Raw genomic sequence first — 21,720 nt, forward strand, 5'->3', positions numbered from 1 at the left:
TAGAAAATTCTGCATCCTAAAGGGAAGTGGAAAACAATTGGTAGTTTCAACATAGGGGAGTGTTAAAAATATAGCAGATTCCACCAAGAATAGTTCTCATTAAAAGTTGTGAAGGGCTGGAGCTATGGTACAGCGGGTATGGTGTTTGCCTTGCACGCAGCCGACCCGGGTTTGATTCCCAGCATCCCATATGGTCCCCCCGAGCACCACTAGGAGAAATTTTGGAGTGCAGAGCCAGGAGTAACCCCTGTGCATCACTGAGTGTGACCCAAAAAAAGAAAAAAAAGAAGTTGTGAAAATTCTGGACCTATAAAGATGGTTCAAAAGACTGAAGGACCTGCTTTGTATGTGGGAACTCCAGATTTGGTCCTCTGTACTGCGTGTCTGAGCACTGCTGGGAGTGAGCTCCAGACACTGCTGGGTGTGGTCCAACCCTTCCCTTCCGCAATTACTTACAAAGCTTCTAAGATCACTAGGTATTCCAGAAAAACAAAATCAAAACACAACTAGCACAACCAACAGTGGAAAATCCTGTGATTACACCCACATAGACATGGTCTGGAAGAGGTCCACATACATATGATCTGGAGGATGATAAAAATAACTACTAACTCATTATTAATGAATTCTCTTCCTGTTATAAGAACAAGCAAGGAAACAGCCCAGATTTTGGATTTAGACCTAGAATTACCTCTGACATTGCTACATCTTATTGTTATTATTGCTTTGGTTTTTGGGCTGCATCCTGTGGTGTTCATCCTTGCTTTGTGCTCAGGAGTCTCTTATGGCAGGGCTTGGGGGACCATATGGGGTGCTTGAACCTGTATCGACTACATGCAAGGCAAGCGTATTATCTCTCCAGCCTCATGCATATCATTATTTTAACAATGCGGGAAACTGCTGGAACTCACATTCCTCATTACTAAAATGATGAACAGCCTCCTCCTCCTCTTTATTCTTCCTCTTCTTCTCTCCCTCTTTCTCTCCCTTCTCCCTCCACACCCCCTTTCTTTTTCTTTCTTCTTTTGTCCTTCCTTCTTTTTTTCTTCTCCTTCTAGTAATTTAGCTCAGAGCCTCACACATAGATGAGGGCCCTATTCGCATTCTCTACATTAATGTCCACCCTAGTCTTGTAACAGTCTTTGACTGGAACCTGATTTCTAGCTATTCGTTGTTTCTCCAAATGTATTCTGCCAGATTTGCTTCTGTCAATAAGTAACTCATGGTCAGTTAGTAGCACCATTGTGCAAAAATGACCGAAGCTCTCCTGATGGTAAAACAGGTTGCCCAGGTACATTTCTTTGGACCTTAATGGTTTGGTGAAACCTTCCCTATAACCACGACTCTTTTGGAGGGGTTGGGGGACCCCTGGCTGTGCTCAGGGCCTACTCCTGGCTCTGCACTCAGGGATCAATCCTGATGGGACTTGGGGGGACCATATGGGGTACTGGCAGTTGAACCCAAGTTAGCGGCATGCAAGGCAAGCATCCCACCCACAATACTGTCTTTCTCTCCCTGGAACCAGTTCTGGATGTGCATCTCTGCTAGACAGGCAGAGAGCAAACCGTGTCCTTCCATAGAGGCTGGTGAAGCTACTTGGCAAAGTGGGTCTCATCGTGCCCCTCGTGGGCCCCTTCCTGGGAAGGTCGACCCCACACTGCCAACGCATGGGCTTCCAGGCCCTTCCCTCCTCTCAGCATCTGCTTTGGATGACGCCAACAGGGGATTTCTGCCGGCTGTTCAGGTTGTCGCTTAAAGGATTTCCACATCGTGAATGATCATTCCTGCCACACACAGATTTCATTAGCCTGGGCTTTGATCCTGTGGGCGCAGAGGCCATGTGCAAGCTGCACCAATCCTCAGAAGGGTTTTACGAGGTGCTGACATTTTGACAAGCTCTTTACCTGACGCCCCAAATGACTTTCAACTACTCCCGATGGCTCTTATCCTCCCAGCTGCCCACTGGGGCCAGTTCATTAGCTCCCCATGTACGTGACCTGCATTTTGGGATGATAGAGCCGGGCTTAGGTGCAAGGCTGAGTGAGAGCTATTTGTAGAAATGCCAGAAGTAGTACTTAGGAAAGACTAAGACAACACTTTGTAGTTGGATTCCAGCCCTGAGCCTGTGTCTGCTCGACGATTGGCAAATCAGGCAAATCCTGTGACCCACAGTGTCCTCATTAGCTTCGAAGCCTGAGTTGAGTACGAGGTGCAGCATCAGCTAAGATGCGAGTCATGAAACGTTTCTACCCAAATCAATCCAGACAGTGTGCTAGGAAGTGAGCTTAGTCCTCCCGTTCCCATTAAAGTCAGTCTTGAGGGGCTGGTTTATTTTCCTAAGGTGGAGACTTCTGATTATGCCTATGTGGTGAAAATGGGAGGAAAGTTCAGCGATGTCTCTCCAAGAGTGTCTTTGGGATCAGAAACGACTCTGGGCTTGGCCACTGGGTCTTCTTTCTGACACCTGGTGCTGACTCCTCCTGGACCCCCATGATCCCATTTCAGTGGACACAGAATCCCAGGCCTGCAGGGTTGGGGCTGTAATCCCAGTGATCTCTCTCAGCTCCTAGATGGACAATTCCCTTTACCCAGGAGATGCAACCCTGACAAGTACAGGGACTGGAGTGGGGCTGGGGGTGGGGGGAGTCCTACCTTCTTCCAGAGGGTCATCATAGAGATATGAAGGGGTTGGATGTTCAGATCATCAGCCAGGGAGTGTTAGATCAATTGCATAAAAAAAACTGAAAAGAGGACTGGGGTGGGATATCTGGAGGGGAAAGAGAGGAAGAGGAAGAGAGAGAGTGGGGGAATGGGGAAGAAGGGAGGGAGGGAGGAAGGGGAGGAGGGAAGGGAGGGAAGAAAGGGAGGAGGGGAGTGAGGGAGGAAGGAAGTTGGAGGAGGGGAAAGGGGGGAGGAAGGGGGAAGAAGGGAGGAAGGAAGGGGAAGGAGGGGAGGAAGGGAAGGAAGAAGGGGAGGAAGGGAATAAGGGAGGAAGGAAGGGGAGGAGGGGAGGAAGGGAGGGAGGAAGGAAGAGGGAAGGAGAGAGGAAGGGGAGGAGGTGTGGGAGGGAGGAAGAGGGGGGAGGGGAGGGAGAAAGGAAGTGGGAGGAGGGGGGAGGAGGGGAGTGCTCCTGTGCTGGCCAGCTAGAGAGGAAGTGCTATTCAGTTGTTCAGGCCCCAGCCCCACCCTTTCCCCAAGGATAACTGTAAGTGGCATTCAATTAAATAAGTCCTGGGGCAAGGCAGTCCTGGGGACAAGGGCATTGAAAATGTGGGGAACAAATGAGCTGTTCTTTTGTCCCAGAAGGGGAGGCTGGCCTGGGAGTTCTGATAGAAGGAGGAGATGCCTTGGCTGTGGGGCGCAGGAGGGTGTAGGAAGCAAGGGCGGAGGATGGATTTGGCACCTCCAGGGCACTGGCAGGGCACAAGCTGGGCTTGGGGGTCAGGAGTGAATGGCTGGTGAGCGAAAGTGGGGTGTCGCCGGCACTGAGCTCTCTGCAGAGCCTGATGGATGGGAGAGCTGTGTCCCTCTGGCCCCAGCGGGCTTTCCCTCCAACACTTCAGCTCGCTGTTCCTGATGAGGAAAGCGCTTGTTTATTCTATAAAGGCCTTTTACTGGCTCTTGCCCCAGTTCATATTCTCAGCAGCTCAGTGAGCGGTACTCGGTGACTGCTAAGTATTTGCTTATGGCTCGCTGGCTTTCAGGAATATATTTTGATTTTTAGAGCCAGATGAAAGAACGTTTGGGAAAAAGACTCTGGGTTGGCCTGTACCCCTAGGCGGTGGTGGGGGGTGTTGCAGAAGTGAGGAATAGGTGATGACATGCCGGGGTCTGTCACCCTTTTCCTGTCTGTTGGATTGGTCGCTTACTGTTGTTAGACAATAAAAGGGAGAGGACAGCATCCCACGTCTCCACACACTGCCTCTCCCCGCTCTTCTTTGGGCTTGGGTGGCACTTAGGTAGGTCTCCGCAGGCCGGTGTCTGCGCTGGCCACGTCCATGGTCATTGATTTACTGTTGCTGGGCCTTCTGGTGCAGCTGGTGTCTGAATGCTGACACTTTCTATATGCCAGCCCTTGTCACCTTTTTAGTAAGTTGAGAGAGTTACATCCTCTTGCTGGCCCTTGGCTTCTTCATCAGAGGCTAGCAGTGGCTTCTTCCTCAAGGGGCTGTTGTAAGAATTCATTGAGAATCAGGCTGAGTGACAGTACAGAGGGTAGGGCGCTTGCCTTGCCCGTGGGCCACCTGGGTTGGATTGCCTGCACCCCTTACGGTGCCTTGAGCTCATCAGGAGTGATCCCCGAGCTCAGAGTGAGGAGTAAGCCCTGAGCCCAGCCAGGTGTGACCACCCTCCCCCGTCCCCAAAACCAAAACCAAACAACTAAATCAAGAAATCAAGATTTGTTCTTGATTCCAGACTCATAGGAAGGACTCAATAAGTAGTGTTTTGACCATTTCTCTTATCTTTGGAAGTATGTTGCCAACCCTTCATCCTAGTTAATACTCTTTCTTTGGCTACTACCAAGGCAACGAGTCCCTTGAATGTGTCTGGGCGACAGGTGGAGAGTTGTTTATCTCCGAGGGCTTTAGTGGGATGCTGGGGGTCCTCTGATTGGGTGTTCAAGTGTGGAGCCCATGAAAGCCCTCAAAGGGAGATTCCTCAAAGTGCCTGAACTGGGGTTGGCTGGGCCCTGCCTCCCAGGGACACAGACCAGCGTGTCCTCTCATCTCTGCTGTGCTCTCTGAGTGCCTTCTGGAAGCCAGCTCCCCTAGGTGTTGCTTTGAGGGGTGTCACTGAGCAGAGAACATAAATGATGATACTGTTGGGACCAGTATGCTGTCTGTAGTATACAAACTCCATCTCCTACCGGGCTCATAAACATGCTTCACCCTCAAAGCTGGAATTTTTTTTTTTTTTAAGTAAAGTTTCTATGTATTGGGCCTGGAACGATAGCACAAGTAGGGCGTTTGTCTTGCACACAGCCAACCTGGGTTTGATTCCCAGCATCCTGTATGGTTCCATGAGCACCGCCAGGATTAATTCCTGAGTGCAGAGCCAGCAGTAACCCCTGAGCATTGCTGGGTGTGACCCTAAAAAGCAAAAAAAAAAAAAAATGTTTCTTTGTATTTATTTTGGTCTTGGGACCATGACCCGGCAGTGCTCAGGGCTTATTCCTGTCTCTGTGCCCAGGAATCATCTCTAATGGTGCTCAGGGGACTCAATGGGATGCTGGGGATCAAACCTATGTCGGCCCTGTTCAAGACAAACACCCTATCTGCTGTCCTAATGCTCTGGGATCTTTATTATGGATGCTTGATAGATGAGAAATCTAGGCCTCAGATACTAGGTTGTTTTAGCAGTTAGGAAAACACTTCTTGCACGACGGGAGAAGTAGAATGTTCTTGCAAGACAGGTTGTATGTATAAGGCTGCACTGACACACTTCACAGAGGTTGGTAAGTTTTCCTTCTAAAGGAATATGATGTGTCCCTGCAGTGCTCATTGAGTTCATCTGCTCAGCTAGCTGCTGAATCATTCCCACATTACTCATTGACTGTCACCAGAACCCCTTGGGTTAGGTGCTCCAATTAGCCCCATTTTGCGATGAAGAATCGGAAGGCAGAGAAGACAAGTTATGTTATCTGATGTCCCCTGTTGAGGACCTGGTGTCACACCCCAGTCTGTCCTCACTTGGTTCCCAGGCATGGTTTTCTCTACCCTGTGTGTCTTTCTTTCGAACAAAACTGTGTTTTCCTAACTGGCAGGCAGAGCACCCTGGGGACTCTTATCTCTCCCAACCAAAGCCATCCCTTGTTGAACAGGTCATCTGAGAACCGACTAAGGAAGACCAGCTTGGGAGGCCACGTGGATAAGCAAGCTGGAGTCTGTGTTCTCATCCCCTGATGGTTTGATTTTGATTCTGATAATTGATCTGAGATGAAAAGAGAGAGTCTGGTCACACACACAATTAAATTCAGGCAATAGGGATGGAGGCAATGATGGTTCTGGAATGGGAGGCAGGAGAGAGACATCTCTGATAGCAGACAGATCCTGGGAGTGCGGGTGGTATGTGCGGAACTGAGGGGCTTGTGTTGCCCCAGTAGGACTCTCTGGGACTTTGGAGAGACTGTTTCCCCTCTTCCTCCTGCTTCCTGCTCAGTCACTGAGGTCTAGAGTCAGGATACAGTCAGGACTTCGCTGGCATCTTTGTTGTTATTGTTGCTATTATGATTAGTTTTGGGGCCACACCTGTGGCCAGTGCTCAGTGCTGACTCCTGGCTCTGTGCTCAGGAATCTCTCTTTGCCATCTGCAGTGCTAGGCTCATCCACACCTTCCCCCTTGGACTATCTCTCCAGCCCCATCTCTGTGTTTTAAATATAAAAGAACCGATCTCAAGGACCAATCAGAAACACCAGCTGCTAACTTTATGCAAACTAGGGTTCTTGGAACACATCTGTGTTGATCCCTTGCTCATGATATTCCACTGACGTTAGGCAAGATTTTGCTGCTGAAAAGTCAAGAATCTCTGTCATTTTCTACGGCTGATTCTGAATCTACGATGATCTCAAAATAAAATGGGGCCCTTTAAATGGAGCAGACTCCAAAGGAGAGCAATGTGTGTGTGAATGCTCAAGAAGGAGGTTGGAAATTCAGTGGGTAACACTTTGCTGAAACCAGTAAACATAAAAATAGCATACCGAAACCTCTCAAGGCAATGAAAAGGATGGAAAGGAATGGGATGATGATTCATGCTTTAACACTGATGAACTTTGGAAATAGGCTAAGTGAACAAAGGAAGATCTTCCATTTACGTGAAATGCCAAAACAGGCAAATTCATAGGGACAGAGAGCAAATGAGTGTTTGGTTAGTGTTGGGAATGGCATGGGTCATGGAAGGAGGGGAGAGAGAGAGAGAGAGAGAGAGAGAGAGAGAGAGAGAGAGAGAGAGAGAGAGAGAGAAATTGCTCAGGTACAGGGGTACAGGTACAGGGTTTCTCTTTAAGTGATATCCTAAAACAAGTTTTGCTGACGGTTGTCCAACTCTTATTATATGAAAACCACTGACCAGCGATAGCACAGTGGTAGGGCGTTTGCCTTACAAGCGGCCAACGGGGCTGACCTGAGTTCAATTCCTCCGCCCCTCTCGGAGAGCCTGGCAAGCTACCGAGAGTATCTCGCCCGCACGTCAGAGCCTGCAAACTACCCGCGACGTATTCGATATGCTAAACACAGTAACAACAAGTCTCACAATGGAGACGTTACTGGGCCCGCTCGAGCAAATCGATGAACAGCGGGAGGACCGTGATCCATGATCCACTGACCAGATGACTTAAATTGTGGCCTGTGAGTTACCCGCCCCACCCAATATAGGTGGTTTATTTATTTATTTATTTATTTTTACAATTTGAAGAGAAATAGTAAAAGTCCTTTTGAAATGGCTGATGTCTTTTGGGTGATAGCACTTTGACTGATGGCTGTAGCACCTCAGTTCCAGGCAGTGTACAAGGACATGCGCTCAGCACCCTCAATCAACCAGGTTCCCAGGCCTGTCCCGGAAACCAAGAAAGGGTTTTAGTCATTCATCTTGAGGACCAAAAGTTCTGTGTTGTATGGCGTCTTGCCAGCTGCTTTCTCTCCTGGTCTTAGTTTCCTGCAGCCCTGCACAGTAGGTTCTTCTTGACCTGCTTTTTACAAAGACATGAAGGGCCCAGAGAATGGACAGCAAGGGTGCTCAGAGGCAGATTTGGCCTGAGTTCGGAGCTCATAGACCTCAAAACCTATCACCGCATGGTCCCGAGGGCATCGCATAAGTGGGGAGGCACTGATAACAGGACATACAGCAGGCTTTTAGGGAAGTTGGGGAAAAGTGTATGAGGTCACTGTACATTGTTTTCAGGCATAAGCCCTTTTATGGGTGTGTTTTATTTTACTTTATCTTTAAAAAATTTTTAATTAATTTAGTCACTGTGAAGTTGCAAAGTTATTCATGACTGGGTTTCAGACATACAATTTTTTTTTTCCTTTTTGGGTCATCACCCAGCGATGCACAGGAATTATTCCTGCCTCATGCACTCAGGAGTTACTCCTGGCAGTGCTTGGGGGACCATATGGGATGTTGGGAATTGAACCTGGGTCAGCCACATGAAAGGCAAATGCCCTACCCGCTGTGCTATCGCTCTAGCCCCCAGAAATACAATGTTTTAACACCGATCTCTTTACCAGTGCCCACTTCCCTCCACCAGTCCCCCACCTCACTCCTATTTGCCTCCGACTCATCAGTCTGCTTCTATGAGAGGCACTTTATATATAAAATAAATTTATATATGCATATAATTTATATGTATAATTTTATGTACTTATATATTTATATATTTTATATTTATTTATATTAATATACTATATGTAAAGTTTTTTTTTTCACAGTGGTGTACAGTACTGTTGCTGAATATATAATACTCCGAGCTGAACGCTTCCCTCCGCCATAGGCATTGCCATAGGCATCCACCCACCATCCCTCAGCCCCCACAGTTCCCTCCCCCCATCCCCCCCAGGAGTGGCATGTTTCCTACTGAACACCAGTTCTCCTGTTCTTGGTTTCTAGTGCCTCTGACTGTTTGTTATTCCACCACGATGTTTCTTTATATCCCAGTAGCAGGCATGAGTCCTTAGGACATGCTGCTGCCTCCGGAAGTGACTGTAACATTCTGCCCTGCTCCTGGGAGCAGCTCTTCCCAGGAGAGCTGCTGTGGAGAGAGGACTGTGGGAAAACATGCCGAGCTTTTCACCGACACGTTTCACAGTGTCATTAGCTCTGAGGAGAGAGAGACATGCTTGTTTCTCTGAAGCCCTCAGCTCAAGCTTTGCATTCCTGGTCAAGAATGTCTAACTCCAGGAGCTGTTTTGGGATATTCACAGAAGCCATATTATTGCAGAACTGGGAAACAGATACTATTTGTTAGAAATACTGTGGCTGTGTAGTGAATGGGACCCTCTTGGTAAAACAGACATGACAGCATGGAGGGACCTCAGAGATGCGTGACAAAAGACTTGCATGCAATGAGTGATGCAGAAAGTGGCTCATGGAAGAATCATCAGGCCCAAGGGGGCATAGTAAGATGCATATTCTCCAGTACTGGCAAGCTGCAGTGATGCATTCCAGGATACTTTGGTGTGTTCTTGGGTAGTTCTTAAGCACCCCGAAGTTTGAGGAGTATTGGTTGCATGGGATGGTCCTGCACACTTTTGGGGCTGAGAAGGAAAATGTGGTAGAAGAGCTCCTTCTGTGTTTGATGTGATCTTGCAGGGCGGAATGTTAGCTGGATGGGAACATCACCTCATTCACGGAAAATATTTATTAAGCACTTCCTTAGGGTTCCGGGGGAGTTCACATCCCAGTGTCAGAGGCAGATAGCAGACTAAAGGGAGTTGCTGCAGAAGCTGCTGCCCATGGTGACGTAATCCTGGGTTGGTTAAGGATGAGCAGGAGAAGCAAGTGCCCTAGTCAGGCACCAAGAGTACGGATTTCCACAGAGGTGGGACAGCTTGTGGCAGAGTTGGGCAGGTCAGAGAATGAGAACTGCTGAGGTGGCCTGGGAGAGGTGAGCGGGGGTAGGGGCTGAGAGAGTGAGGAACCAGGGGAGGAGAGATAAACCAAGGACTTGAGCAGCCAAGAGTCAGGAACTGATGAAAAGTTTGAGGAGATCCTCTGACTGCTTCTGAAAGGAGACTTGGGGTGGGGAGGTGGTAAGAGGAGATGAAGTGAGTGGCCTGGTAAGTAGTGAGGGGATGAGGGGAGTTTCTGTCTCTCCTGTAAGGACTACAAGGTGTCATTTTATAGTTTTTTCCTCATCAGTGTTACTGTCCTTGTTATCATCTTTGTCTGTATCTTTTTCCTTTCTTCTGTCTGGGTAGGGGCAGGATTGCTTTAGAAGGGTTTATCCTTATTGCTTTCCCTAGTTAATGTTATGTATATATGTATATATATATGATCTCTGTGTGTGCGCATTAAATTACATATACTTCTACTTACAAGTTAAGTTTTGTGACCAGAGACATAGTACATAGACATAGTTCAGGCTCTTGCCTTGCATCAGGCCAACCCCACTTCATTCCCCGGCATATACAATCCCCTCAGCATCCCATGGTGCAGCCATGAAGTCTCCCCATATGCTTCCAGGGTGATCCTGTAAATCCAGCACCCCAGGGCCCGAGCAGCCCTGCATCCTCCATCCTTTGTACTCAGTTGCCACGTTGGTTGGTCAAAGATTGCGGTGAGGGGCCCCTGAACCTCTTCAACACTACGCAGGAGACCTGCCTCCCATCCCCCACCCCAAATGAACATTTGCAAGAGAAATTTCAGCTTAGACATCCGTATTTTTGAGGTACACAAAGCCAAGCTCAGCTCATTGCAATTTAGCTGCGTCTGCATGATTTGTTCCATTTCAGAAATCTGAGCCCACTATTATTGCCAGCACTGGCATTTTCTTCGCTGAGAAATGCTTACCTGGGTGCAGAAAATCTAATGCTTTATTTCAAAGAATGATTCATGTCATGTTAGGAGTCAAGAGTCCAGGGGTTTATCTCATTTCTTGCATATATTTGATGCAACCTGGGACAATTTATCTCATTTGTTGCAATTTATTTGATGCAATTTGATGCATCCTGTAGTATCTTTGCTGTGGGACCACCGTACTTCTGGTCAACCTTCTATCATTGCAGAAGTCAGATGACTGCTTCAAGACCTCAGTGGATAAAAGCAAAAGCATGTGTAAATGCAGGAGGGATTTTGCAGGTTTTTGCAGGCTGATGTTGCAGTGTGGTTAGAGAGCAGCATGTGAGAGAACCGTGATTCATGGTTATTGTCATAGGGGCAGGGAGGCAAGAACCAAGCTGGCCACGACCATGGAGACTTTGCCAGAGATTTTCCTCTGTCTGAAAAATATGAAAAACATCAGAGCATTTGAAGGGAGGAGTAGCATAAGGTTGATAGATGCGCCATTGCTTGTAATCCCCATAACAAATGTCCCTAGTATTCTCATTTTAAACCAACACAGAACCTTAGGGTAGTGGAGATTAAGTAGCTTAGTCAACAGTACCTGGCTGTTAAGTAGCGGAGCAGTTTCAGGTCAGCCTGAGTCCAGAGTTCTCTGTCTTCCCCATTAACCTCGCTCAATAATAATGTAACAATAGCCACCGTTTTAAAAAAACACTTTGAACTTTTAAGATGAAAGATTACCCTTGAATTACAAAGTGGTATTATGCTGCCGAAATATGAGTGGTGATGAGAGAGTGGATAGGCTGGGACCTTTGAAAAGGCCCGTCTGCATGGCCTGGGGCCAGCGTCTTCAAGTTCCCTTCCATCTGGTGGAAGGGCATCTCACAAGCAGCCCTGGATGCCATGAAAGGGCTTGAAAGCTCCGACCAGCCATTTGACACGGCCTTTGTCCAGAAGGACCCATTGTCCATGAAAGGGTGTACATTCAGGGATTCTGGGCGGGGAAATCAGATCGGGGCACTGCATGCCTGGTTTCACCGGGGCGGGCGGGCCATGCCAAGTTCCTGCTTTGTCCCTCTTAGGCCAGCAGCTGGATTTAAGTGGGTTTTGAAGAAGCTGATTGTAGATGTCACTATCTTGGTTTTGGACCCAGGAAGCCTTCCTGAGGGTTGAATTGGGGAGGCAGTTCCCAGTCCCTGGTGCTTGAGCCTCCTACTGATGATGCGAATGTCTGTTCCTTTCTAGTTGACCACGTCATTCCGGAGCCTGGGACAAGCCTGCAGGCTGCCTTTGACCAGTGGAGGGAATGGGCCGACAGCAAGTCCTGCTGTGACTACTCTCTGCACGTGGACATCACCGAGTGGCATAAGGGCATCCAGGAGGAGATGGAGGCCCTGGTGAAGGACCATGGTAGGTTATGCTGACCTCATTTCCACCAGGGACATTCCCATTCTAGTATAGGAGTCGGCACTGCTCTATGAAGAAAAGATCTGAGCAGTGCTTCAAGATCCAGTCACGCCTCACCCCTGTGCCCACAGGGAGAGAGGGCTTGGGCCGCAGCAAACCCAGTGAGAAATCAACAGAAACCCTGAGAACCTGAGTTTATTAGGGAGACTTATTCTTTTTTTTTTTTTCTTTTTTTTTTCCCTTTATTGTATTTTTTTTTTAAAGTTGTAGATTTACAATTTTTTGTGCTTTGGTTTCAATTATACAATGATCAGATACCCATCCCTCCACCAGTGCCCATTTTCCACCACCATGGATAATATCCCTCCCACCCCCATCCCCCCATCCCCCCTGTCTCTGTGGCAGGGCAATCCCCTGTGTTCTCTCAGGGAGACTTATTCTTATGCAACCACTGTTTACAGTGTGGTGGTTAAAGAGAACTGTGTGCTCGGGCCAGGCCGGAGAGTTAAGACTCTGGGAGTAATTGCTCCCAAAGAATAATAATGCGTATCCCAGAGGGAATTCTGGGTAGGCTTAAGAATGCGCAGAGGCCCTTGGCAGCCTCTTCCTGCAAACCAGAAAAGAACAGCATTTGAGGGTAGTGGGACTCCAAGATAACTTGAGGTGTCTGTTTTGTCCCAAGACTTATTTCAGGGAACAAGATTCTAGGGGTTGGGTTCTGAAGCTTTTTCACGAAGCTGCTGGAGACTTGATGACTTCAGTGTGTTTTGAATCTTCGTCCTCTTGAACCTGAGAGATTTAGTCACATTGCCAAACCACAAAATTCTGGGAGACTAGATTCCTGGGGTCACATGTTGACCTCATTGGATTTTTTTGTTTCCATTTTGAGTCACACCTGGCGATGCACAGGGGTTACTCCTGGCTCATGCATTCAGGAATTACTCCCTGGCGGTGCTCGTGGACCATATGGAATCCTGAGAATCGAACCTGGGTTGACCGCATGCAAGACAAACACCCTACCCGCTGTGCTATTGCTCCAGTGCCCTCCCCCCCCCCCCCCCCACCCCAGTGGATTTTAACCTACAGGGAGAAACCTATTTTTTTGGGATCTGGCATTTCTAAACTCAGAAGGATACGCCCATGAGCTGGCAATAAAAGGGCAGGTGGAAAATTTCTAGGCATGGCTATGAGAGCTATCCATAGGCAAAGTAGAAAAGCTGGAGTGAAAAGTCCAGAATCATGGGCTGTTTGGCTGCTCTTCCTCATACCAGCTGTCTGGCCTGGGGCAAGTCATTTATACTTTTGTGAGTCTCAAATTTGAAAATCACTCACACAAGGGCATTGGACTAGATAACCTGAATCATTCCACCATGAAGGAGCCACGTAACAGAAAACAGATAACCCTGACCCTTCTCATGCTTGAGAATGTGGGGACTCAAATGGAACTTCACTTTGGAAACATGTAATGAATTTAGTCCTGTCAGCTAGGAGCGGCATCGTAGCAATGTTCTGAGACGGTGGGGGCAGGCTATTCTGAAATACTGAATTTAGACGACACCCAGCACCCCCAGGTGGCTTGAATTAAGCTCTGAGGCCAGAAGGTTGCCAGTACAATTGTTTTCTTTTGTGATGGATGGTGGCCAGGGATGTTTGGTCTGGTGACTCTGAGATAAACTCTAAAATGCCCGGACTAGAGTCACAACATTTGCTGGTTGCTCTAATGGACCGTCCCTAATTTAAAAGTGTTTTTGGAAGTCAGTGTGGAGGATGGAATGTTTACTAAAAAAAGACATTTGTTATACATCATCCACAGTAAATTCATTCTCTTGTGAAAGTCACAACTTTGGGAACTAGGGCAGCTGTGTTTTTACCCTTTAACTATAGTAAAATACAGTACAATGTAAATTTTACTCCCTTTTTTATGTGTTTTGTGTGCTTTTACTCTCTCTATATTTCTAGGTTATCTTTGATTTATGATGCCATTGTGAATATCTTAACATTGGAAAATATTTTGGAGTTTATTTTTGCTGTTGTAAAATTATTGCCTTATTTAAACTATACCCATGAAAGTCTGTGATATTGTAAGTTGATGATAAATCAGTTTTAAAAAATGGTGGGGGAGAGAAGTAGAAAAATAAAGGAAGTTATTTCTTTATAGAGTTGTTTTGCATTAAAATATTTAGCTCTTTATTAATTTTCAGAATTTTATATTACACCGAAGTTTCTTTTTTCAATAATCACTTCATCTGAAAGTAATGCTAAGTTTCTTTTTAGCATAGGTACTTTTAAATTTTTAGATCTAATAATCATGCATGGGAGTTTATTAAATACATGTTCTATAATCAATTCAATGATATTGATTTTTTGATCCACACAGTGCATTATATTGATAGATTTTTTTTTTGCTTTTATTTTCAGTATTTATTTAAATTTTTCCGATCACATCTAGCTGTGTTCAGGGCTTACTTCTGGGTCACTCCTCAGGGATTGCTACTTGGTATTTGGGAGACTTTGTGCAGTGATCCAGGGTCAGCCACAATTGACCCAGGGACAGCTGCATATAAGGCAAGCATCTTAACCCCCTTTTCCATCTCTCCAGTCTCTGGAAGAGTAAATTTCTTTCGTTTTTATTTTCACTTTTATAATATTTATTTTTTGTTTTTTGGGCCACACCACTGTGCTCAGAGATCATTCCTGAGAGTGCTTAGGGGATAATATTTACAGTTCTGGGATTGAACCAGAGTTGGCTGCTTACAAAGCAAGCACTTTACTCACTGTGCTAGCTGTCCAACCCTTCTGCTTTTGTTTTATTTCATTTAAAACTGAAAATTTCTTATTACAGTTTTTGTCACAGGCTTACAATAGTGTTGGCATTTATGTTTTTGGTGTACATAATAAGCACACTTAAGCACCACCAAAGTCTCCAAGATCCTCCATCATTGCTTTTTTTTGCTACTTCTAGTCTGTCTCATCATCCCCCCATTCCCTTAATCATTTTTAAGCTTGGAGTTCACTGGCATTAAGCACATTCACATTGTTGCCTAATTGTTACCCACATTTATCTGAACTTACCTTTTGAATCCGAAACTGCATCTGGTAAGTGATAGCTATCACCTATTCTGTTATTCCCCCAGTTCCTTAAAGTCTCTCTTCTATATTTTGTCTTTATGAACAGCACATGTAAGTGGACCTCTACTTAGATGACTGACAAATTTGTCCTTTTGAAGTGATTTTATTTAGCATAATGCCCTCAGTCTGGGTGTATCCCTGTGGTTAGCATGTATCAGAAATTTCTTCATTTTTAAGGTTAAAGTGTTCTATTGTGTGTATCGACCACATTTTGTGTAGCCTTTCATCTGTCCTCCTCTTAGCATTGTGAATTAAGCTCCTGGGAATATGTATGGACAACTCATTTTTCCAATAGTTTTTAACAGAAAAATTGGAAGGGTACACCTTCTTCATGGTCACATGAATTAGTTTTTATTTCACAAGCTTTATTATTCTGTCTTCATCTCATTTTCTCTACCTCAACACATCTTCATAGTATTTAGAACTTGCTTTTTCATTTTAGCCTTATTTGGTTGACCTGGATCTGTTTGAGGTCACACACCATCTCTGTTTTGTCCTTAGGGGTTAATTCCTTTCTGGTGTACATGGCTTTCAAAGATCGCTTCCAGTTGACAGATTCCCAGGTAAGACAAGTTCAGCGTGTGGTACAGGGTTGGGGACACTGGTGCATTCAGTCCGCGCTGCTGTTGGCTTGAAAGTGGCTGTCCGTGCTTTAGCTTCATGGGAAATGGCTGCTGGATGAGGTCCTTGCTGTGACTCTCGCTTTAGGGAGTGTGTGTGCCCTGGCCCCAGTCCCTAGGACTGCTCCAGCAGCCTCTCAGCTCTGCCGGGGACAGTTTGTGTATGGTTCTGAATATCTTCAGTACTGATCTGACTGTGGTCACGGCTTCTCACCTTTAATCTGTGTCCTTGTTGGTTCTGCTGCCCGTTATTTGCTAGAAAGTTTAGTGCTACTCTGTGCAGTCCTTGGGGCTTGGCTATTGTCTCAGCAGAAACAGCCCAGTGGCGCTGTTTCTGGTCCCAGGGGCTGACAGGACTGTGACTGGACATCCGTGGATGCCTGTCTTTGATCTCATCCTCCTTCTCTCTCAGATCTATGAAGTCCTGAGTGTGATCCGGGATATCGGTGCCATCGCCCAGGTCCATGCAGAAAATGGTGACATCATTGCAGAGGTATGGCCTTGTCTTCCTCATTTCTTTGTGATCTGCAGGGAAAAAGCAAGGGCTCAGAGTCTCTGGGAGGCAGTGCCCAGGGTTAGCACCCATGCCTGGAGTGCAGACGCCTTGGTTGTCTTGAATCCCTGGCACCATATGGACCCCACCAAACACCACTGGCTGCAGCCCTGGTGGCCGCCCAGCGCTGTTGCATCACCAGGCCTGGGCACCAGCCTTCAGACCTGCATGGCCAGGCTCAGTATCTACAGAGGTGCTCCATCCTCCACTTCCCGGGGGGGTGGGGGGGCTCCCTCTGCCCTGCTCGGGCCGCTCCTGAGCTCAGAATCTCACCAACATGTGAGATTTCAGTTTCAGCGTGTCCTGGTCTGTACTCTGTTCCCTTCCCCAGGAGTCATTTCTCTCTGTGCAGCATCTCCAACCTGGGGCCTTCTTGGCCACACAGGCCATTACCCCTCTAGCGTTGGGCTGGCAGAATGGCCGTGACCCCAGGGAGCACAGCTATTTTGGAGAGGCTAAAATTGAGCCCCTTCAACTTAGTGTGGGGGGGGACCCAAAATCAGACCTTGAACCCTTCTCTTCTCCCGGGGCCTCGGGCTGAGAGCTGAGCTGTGGTGTTGGTCTGCCCCGCGGGAGTAAGTGAGACCTGGCTGCCCGCGGTCCACTCACCCTCAGCCTCGCCTTCCTTAAACATTGCAGGAGCAGCAGAGAATCCTGGACCTGGGCATCACTGGCCCTGAGGGACACGTGCTGAGCCGGCCTGAGGAGGTGAGCGGGTGGGAAGCTCTTCCTGGGCCTCATAACACAGTCATGGGAATTGAAAAGTTCTTCTCATCATCTCCAGGGAATGGGGGCATCTCCAGTACTCTGGGTCCCTGAGTGCTGCCAGAGCTTCCGAGAACAGCCGGTTCCTGGAGAGCGGCTGCACTTTACCACGGGCTGTGGGTTTCTGTACGCCCCAGTCCACATCCATGTGTCCACACAGATACCCCAGACTCAGACGGAGCCATGGGCCAGGTGGTGTGGCTTGCTATTCCTGCATTTTCCTCCTGACATTACTGATCTCTAAGGGCTCTCTTGGCTCGACGTCACCAGCATCTTATCCAGACGTCTGGGGCTGTGGTTTGTGTCTGGGCTCCGTAACACAGTCACAGAGGTTTAAAAGCTCTTGCATTGATCTCCAAGGTGTAGGGCGAATGGCACCTGCTCCGGGCTCCATTTGCATGGGTTACAGCAGCACCAGCTGAGTTGCTCGAGAGAATGTTATCAGATGGGGAGGATGCATCCAGGAACCCTGCGAGCCAGGCTGTGAGCTGACGCAGGGTGAAACACAGTGTCTCAGTGGCCAGGCTAAGCTTGATGTGGGGTATTCACATATACGTGATAGAGAATCTGGTTTTATGATTTAGGACTTGTGGCCTTTGACTACTTCTCTGAAATTGGCTTCTCTGTGGTCTTTCTAAGTCAGGCTTTGAAGAACTGACAGTTCTGGGCCCAGACAGTGGAGAATCTTCTGGACATGGTAGGCTTTCTCCTCAGGGGAAAGGAATGATGGACGAGGGAGTAGGGCAGGAAGGCAGCTAATCACTGAGGACCTGGATATGGGCGTCCAGCATAGAAGTTCAGTGTTTCCTTCTGCTAGACAGGGATGGGGATGCTGAAGGAAGATGGATTCACTCTCAGAACCACTGCTGCAGAATGAGTCTGTTCTCTCAGAGTCTGGAAATTGTTCGAGTTAAATCCTGGGGCTGGCAGGGGAGGAGTTTGCCCACTGAATTAGAAAATGAACCCGGGAGGCTGCCTGAGTCAGGGTGAGGTGCCACTGAACCCACAGCCTTTAGCATCAGAGTCTGGGGAAAACTGATGAGACTGGAAGGAGAGAAAGGACACTGACAGGAGGCAGAGAAAAGTGAAGGCGAGAGCTGCTTGGAGCATCTGGCATACATGCGACACTATGTCCTTTACACACACACATCATACAAATGTGTACACACAGATGCACATACTGACACATTCATTCAGATGTTCATATGTGTACAGGTTGACACAGACATACAGAAGCTCAAATAGACATGAACAGATACAGGTACAGACACACACACACACACACACACACGCACACACAGACCTCGTCCAGACACGCAGATACATGTCACAGGGAGATGGGTGTGCAGACACACAGACGCATATACGGACACATTCATACAGGCACTTTATAGGCACACTCACGGATGCTCACACACCAGATGCTCATATAGACGCAGACACGTATGGATGCTCATATACTCACAGACATGCACGCAGAATACACACAGATGCTTAGGCAGACACACAGAGAGCTGCAGACATAAATTCTCCTGTATACATGCAGACCCACCCATCAGATGCTCGTGCAGACACACATACAGATGCACAGGTGCTCCTACAGGCATACAGGTAGTCACACACACACACACACACACACACACACACACACACATATGCAGAGACATGAACACACCAGGTGCCTACAGTACCATCTAAGGCCCCAAGGACATTTTCCATTCTGCAGATGAAGGTAATAAATTCCGAATTTTGTCTCCAGGGGCCATGGACATACAGGCCCCCCAAGAACAGCCAGCCTTTCCATGTGGTCTGAGGGGAGTAGAAGACTGAACTGGGGCCAGCACAAGATTGAGGGAGGTGGAGGCCTCTATGTTAGCTGCTAAGAGCCCCATGCTATGACTGAGGGTGGTGGCCAGTGATGTGGAGGAGAGAGAGAGAGAGAGAGACAGACAGACAGACAGACAGACAGAAAGACATACAGAGATAGAGACAGTCAGAGAGAGAGAGAGAGAGAGAGAGAGAGAGAGAGAGAGTCTCAGAACTGATTTTATATGCCCCCCACACGTGTATAAACATAAATATATGCCCACACAGGTATAGATACTATTTTTCTGGCCCAGATACTAGAAGATTGCTTTCTGGTGCTTTGTTTTCCTCTTGCACCTCATTTCCCTACTTTAACCAATATCCTGGATAAACCTCTTGGGGTGGGAAGGCCAGCACCAGCTCTGAGGGCCTCAGGCTTCCTGAGAGTTTCTTGGTTCTGCCCCGAGTCTTTGCGCTACCAGCCTCTTGCCACAAGGAGTCAGGGAAATGGAGGGGTGATGTGGCTTTTGTGGATTTTCTTTGTCCAATATTCAGAGGTGGAGTTTCCTGCACAACCCTGGGTACCGGACTCTGTATGACAGTTCCACAGCGCTTGGTAATGGATATGAGGGAGACACAGCAGAGCCTCCTTCACACAGTTCTAGGGAACACCCTCACATGAGCTGTGTGGCTGTACCTGGGATCCTCCCGACTTCCACTGCCAGAGGTCTTCTGTGGAGGTACTTGTATTAAAGTCAGACTTCCCCAGACTGGGGAGCTGGAAGTTTCTGGGCCTAGCCTGCTCCCCAACATCTCCTGCCCACCTACCAGGTGTGCACGCACACGTGTACACTGTGTGCATTGTCCTTCCTCCTACACCCACCCGTGAGCTCAGAGCCAGTGGTGTGTGCCATGCGGTGGTCGCCCCAGGACAGGGCTTCATTGGTCAATGGTGGGGGAGCCAAATCTGCCCTGTGCTCACTACTACTCCGAGGAGAGCAGATGTCACTCACCCTGTCACACGGGGCCCCTTCTGGGAGCTTGCTTCTCCCTTCCTCCTGGTGGCTCTGTCCCCCAGGTCTCTGCAGAGCTGAAAGCACAGCGGCCCCACCTGGGCCTCACGCAACAGCAAAGGCTTGCAGAGGAGAGCTGTTCTGACCTCAGAAATTAAAGTGTTTCTGGATTACACTCAGGAGACTTTCTGCTTTTCCTGGATTAGAGGCAGGAGATGTCTCATGAGAGTCGTTACACTGAGAAGTTAGGAGCCCCCAGCAGTTCCTTCAGGGGCTGACAGACCCAGGAGTGCTCCCAGGAGCTCTTCATGCTGTGTAAAACCTTCGTGTCTCCTGAGCAGTTCTGTGGTGTGATGGTTAGCACTCTGGACTCTGCAAAGCCTTCATGAAAGGCTGCATGGCATGGAGCTCGCTCCTTTATCTGCTTTCCAGAGTCTTCCACTTCTCAGTTGACTCAGAGGCACCTGCTTCACTGGATTTGCTGCTTCTCTGAGCACCTTCATCCTTATCACGGCCTCAAGAGCCCCAGGCACCAGCCGGCGCCTTCTCCCTCTGCCACTGTGAACATTTTTCTGTTTGTCTCTAGGGTTCTCTGTGTTCAACCTTATTTATTAGTAGAGGGGAAACAGGACCACACTGAGGGCACTTGAACTTCCCAGGCTAGTGAGGTTGCCTCTGCCAGTACAGACGATGACGTAGTTCATGTACAGATGAGAACTCTGACGGTTTCCGGATCAGATGCTGGTGTCCTCATGGCTAACTGCTTCTAGTGCACGGAACCATGTCCTGCCAGTTGTTTGTTTGTTTGTTTTTTTTCTTTTTCTCACAACCCAATCATAGGCTTACCCTGCAGGATATTCTGTATAGAAAGGGAGGTGGTAGAGAATGCAGAAACCTAGAAGCCATCCCACCTTCAAAGGGTGTCTGGGCCCCAGTTAGTGCTGAGAAGGTGCTGGGCCCTCTGGGCATGGTGAGTGAGAAGGTGGTGCCTGTGAGGAGCGTTTCTGGATGGGTTGGGAAGGAAGGGATGATGGGGCAGGTGCAATGTGTTGGGCCTGGGAGCCAGTGACAGCAGGAAGGCTGGAGTCTGGGAAGAGAGCGGGGACTTGAAGATGAAAAATTCTTTGCAGTGAAGGGAACTTTCTTAATGGGACTTATAGGAGGTGTGAGTAGAGGGGTGGGCTGTGAAAGCCAGATCTTACATTGACACTTGTACTGATACTGTTGTGTGTCCTGACACTGCTGTATGTCCTGTTACTGCTATGTATAGTAGTACTTATGTGTCCAGGCACTATTGTGTGTTCTGGTACTTATGTGTCCTGACACTGCTGTGTGTACTGGTACTTGTGTGTCCTGACACTGTTGTGTGTTCTGATACTTGCGTATTCGGACACTGCTGTGTGTGCTGATGTTTACTGACACCATGGTGTGTCCTGACACTATTGTGTGTACTAGTATTTGTGTGTCTTGACACTTGTGTATACTGGTGCATGTGTGTACTGACACCGTTTTATGGCCTGACACTGCTGTGTATACTAGTAGCTCTGTGTCCTGACACTTGTGTGTACTGGTCCTTATGTGTCCTGACACTGTTGTGTGTCCTGACACTTGTGTATCCTGACATTGCTGTGTGTGCTGTTTTTTACTGATACCATGGTGTGTCCTGAGACTATTGTGTGTGATGACACTTTGTGTACTCTTCAAAGATTGTTTCCCTCTCTGGACCCCAGGGACCTGGGTTTTGAAATCAGAGAGCGGAGCTAAATGACCCCCATCTCACTGTCAGCTCTGTCTCGAGCAAATGATAGTTTTAAACGGTGACACTATTTTCATACTGTTTTCAAGCAGTGCAGTTCAGCCCGGAGCCTAACAAGTGAAGGGCAGCTTCTGTCTGCCTTGTGAGTGTCCGCATTTACACACACAAGCCTAGTG

The 21,720-nt window shown here is 47.9% G+C and overlaps 1 protein-coding gene across 2 annotated transcripts in view; it reads left to right on the forward strand.

Annotated features, from left to right (window-relative positions):
* DPYSL2 (dihydropyrimidinase like 2) overlaps positions 1-21,720 on the forward strand; it is a 141,713-nt gene that overhangs the window by 92,737 nt on the left and 27,256 nt on the right. For both annotated transcript variants that reach the window (XM_056119123.1, XM_056119124.1), the window contains exons 4-7: positions 11,741-11,905; positions 15,533-15,594; positions 16,064-16,144; positions 16,844-16,912. In XM_056119123.1, the coding sequence (XP_055975098.1) occupies positions 11,741-11,905; positions 15,533-15,594; positions 16,064-16,144; positions 16,844-16,912 (377 nt within the window). The remainder of the gene's footprint in view (positions 1-11,740; positions 11,906-15,532; positions 15,595-16,063; positions 16,145-16,843; positions 16,913-21,720) is intronic.

This window comes from Sorex fumeus, unplaced genomic scaffold (assembly GCF_029834395.1).
Source record: "Sorex fumeus unplaced genomic scaffold, SorFum_2.1 ptg000039l, whole genome shotgun sequence".
In the NCBI taxonomy this organism is placed as follows: domain Eukaryota; kingdom Metazoa; phylum Chordata; class Mammalia; order Eulipotyphla; family Soricidae; genus Sorex; species Sorex fumeus.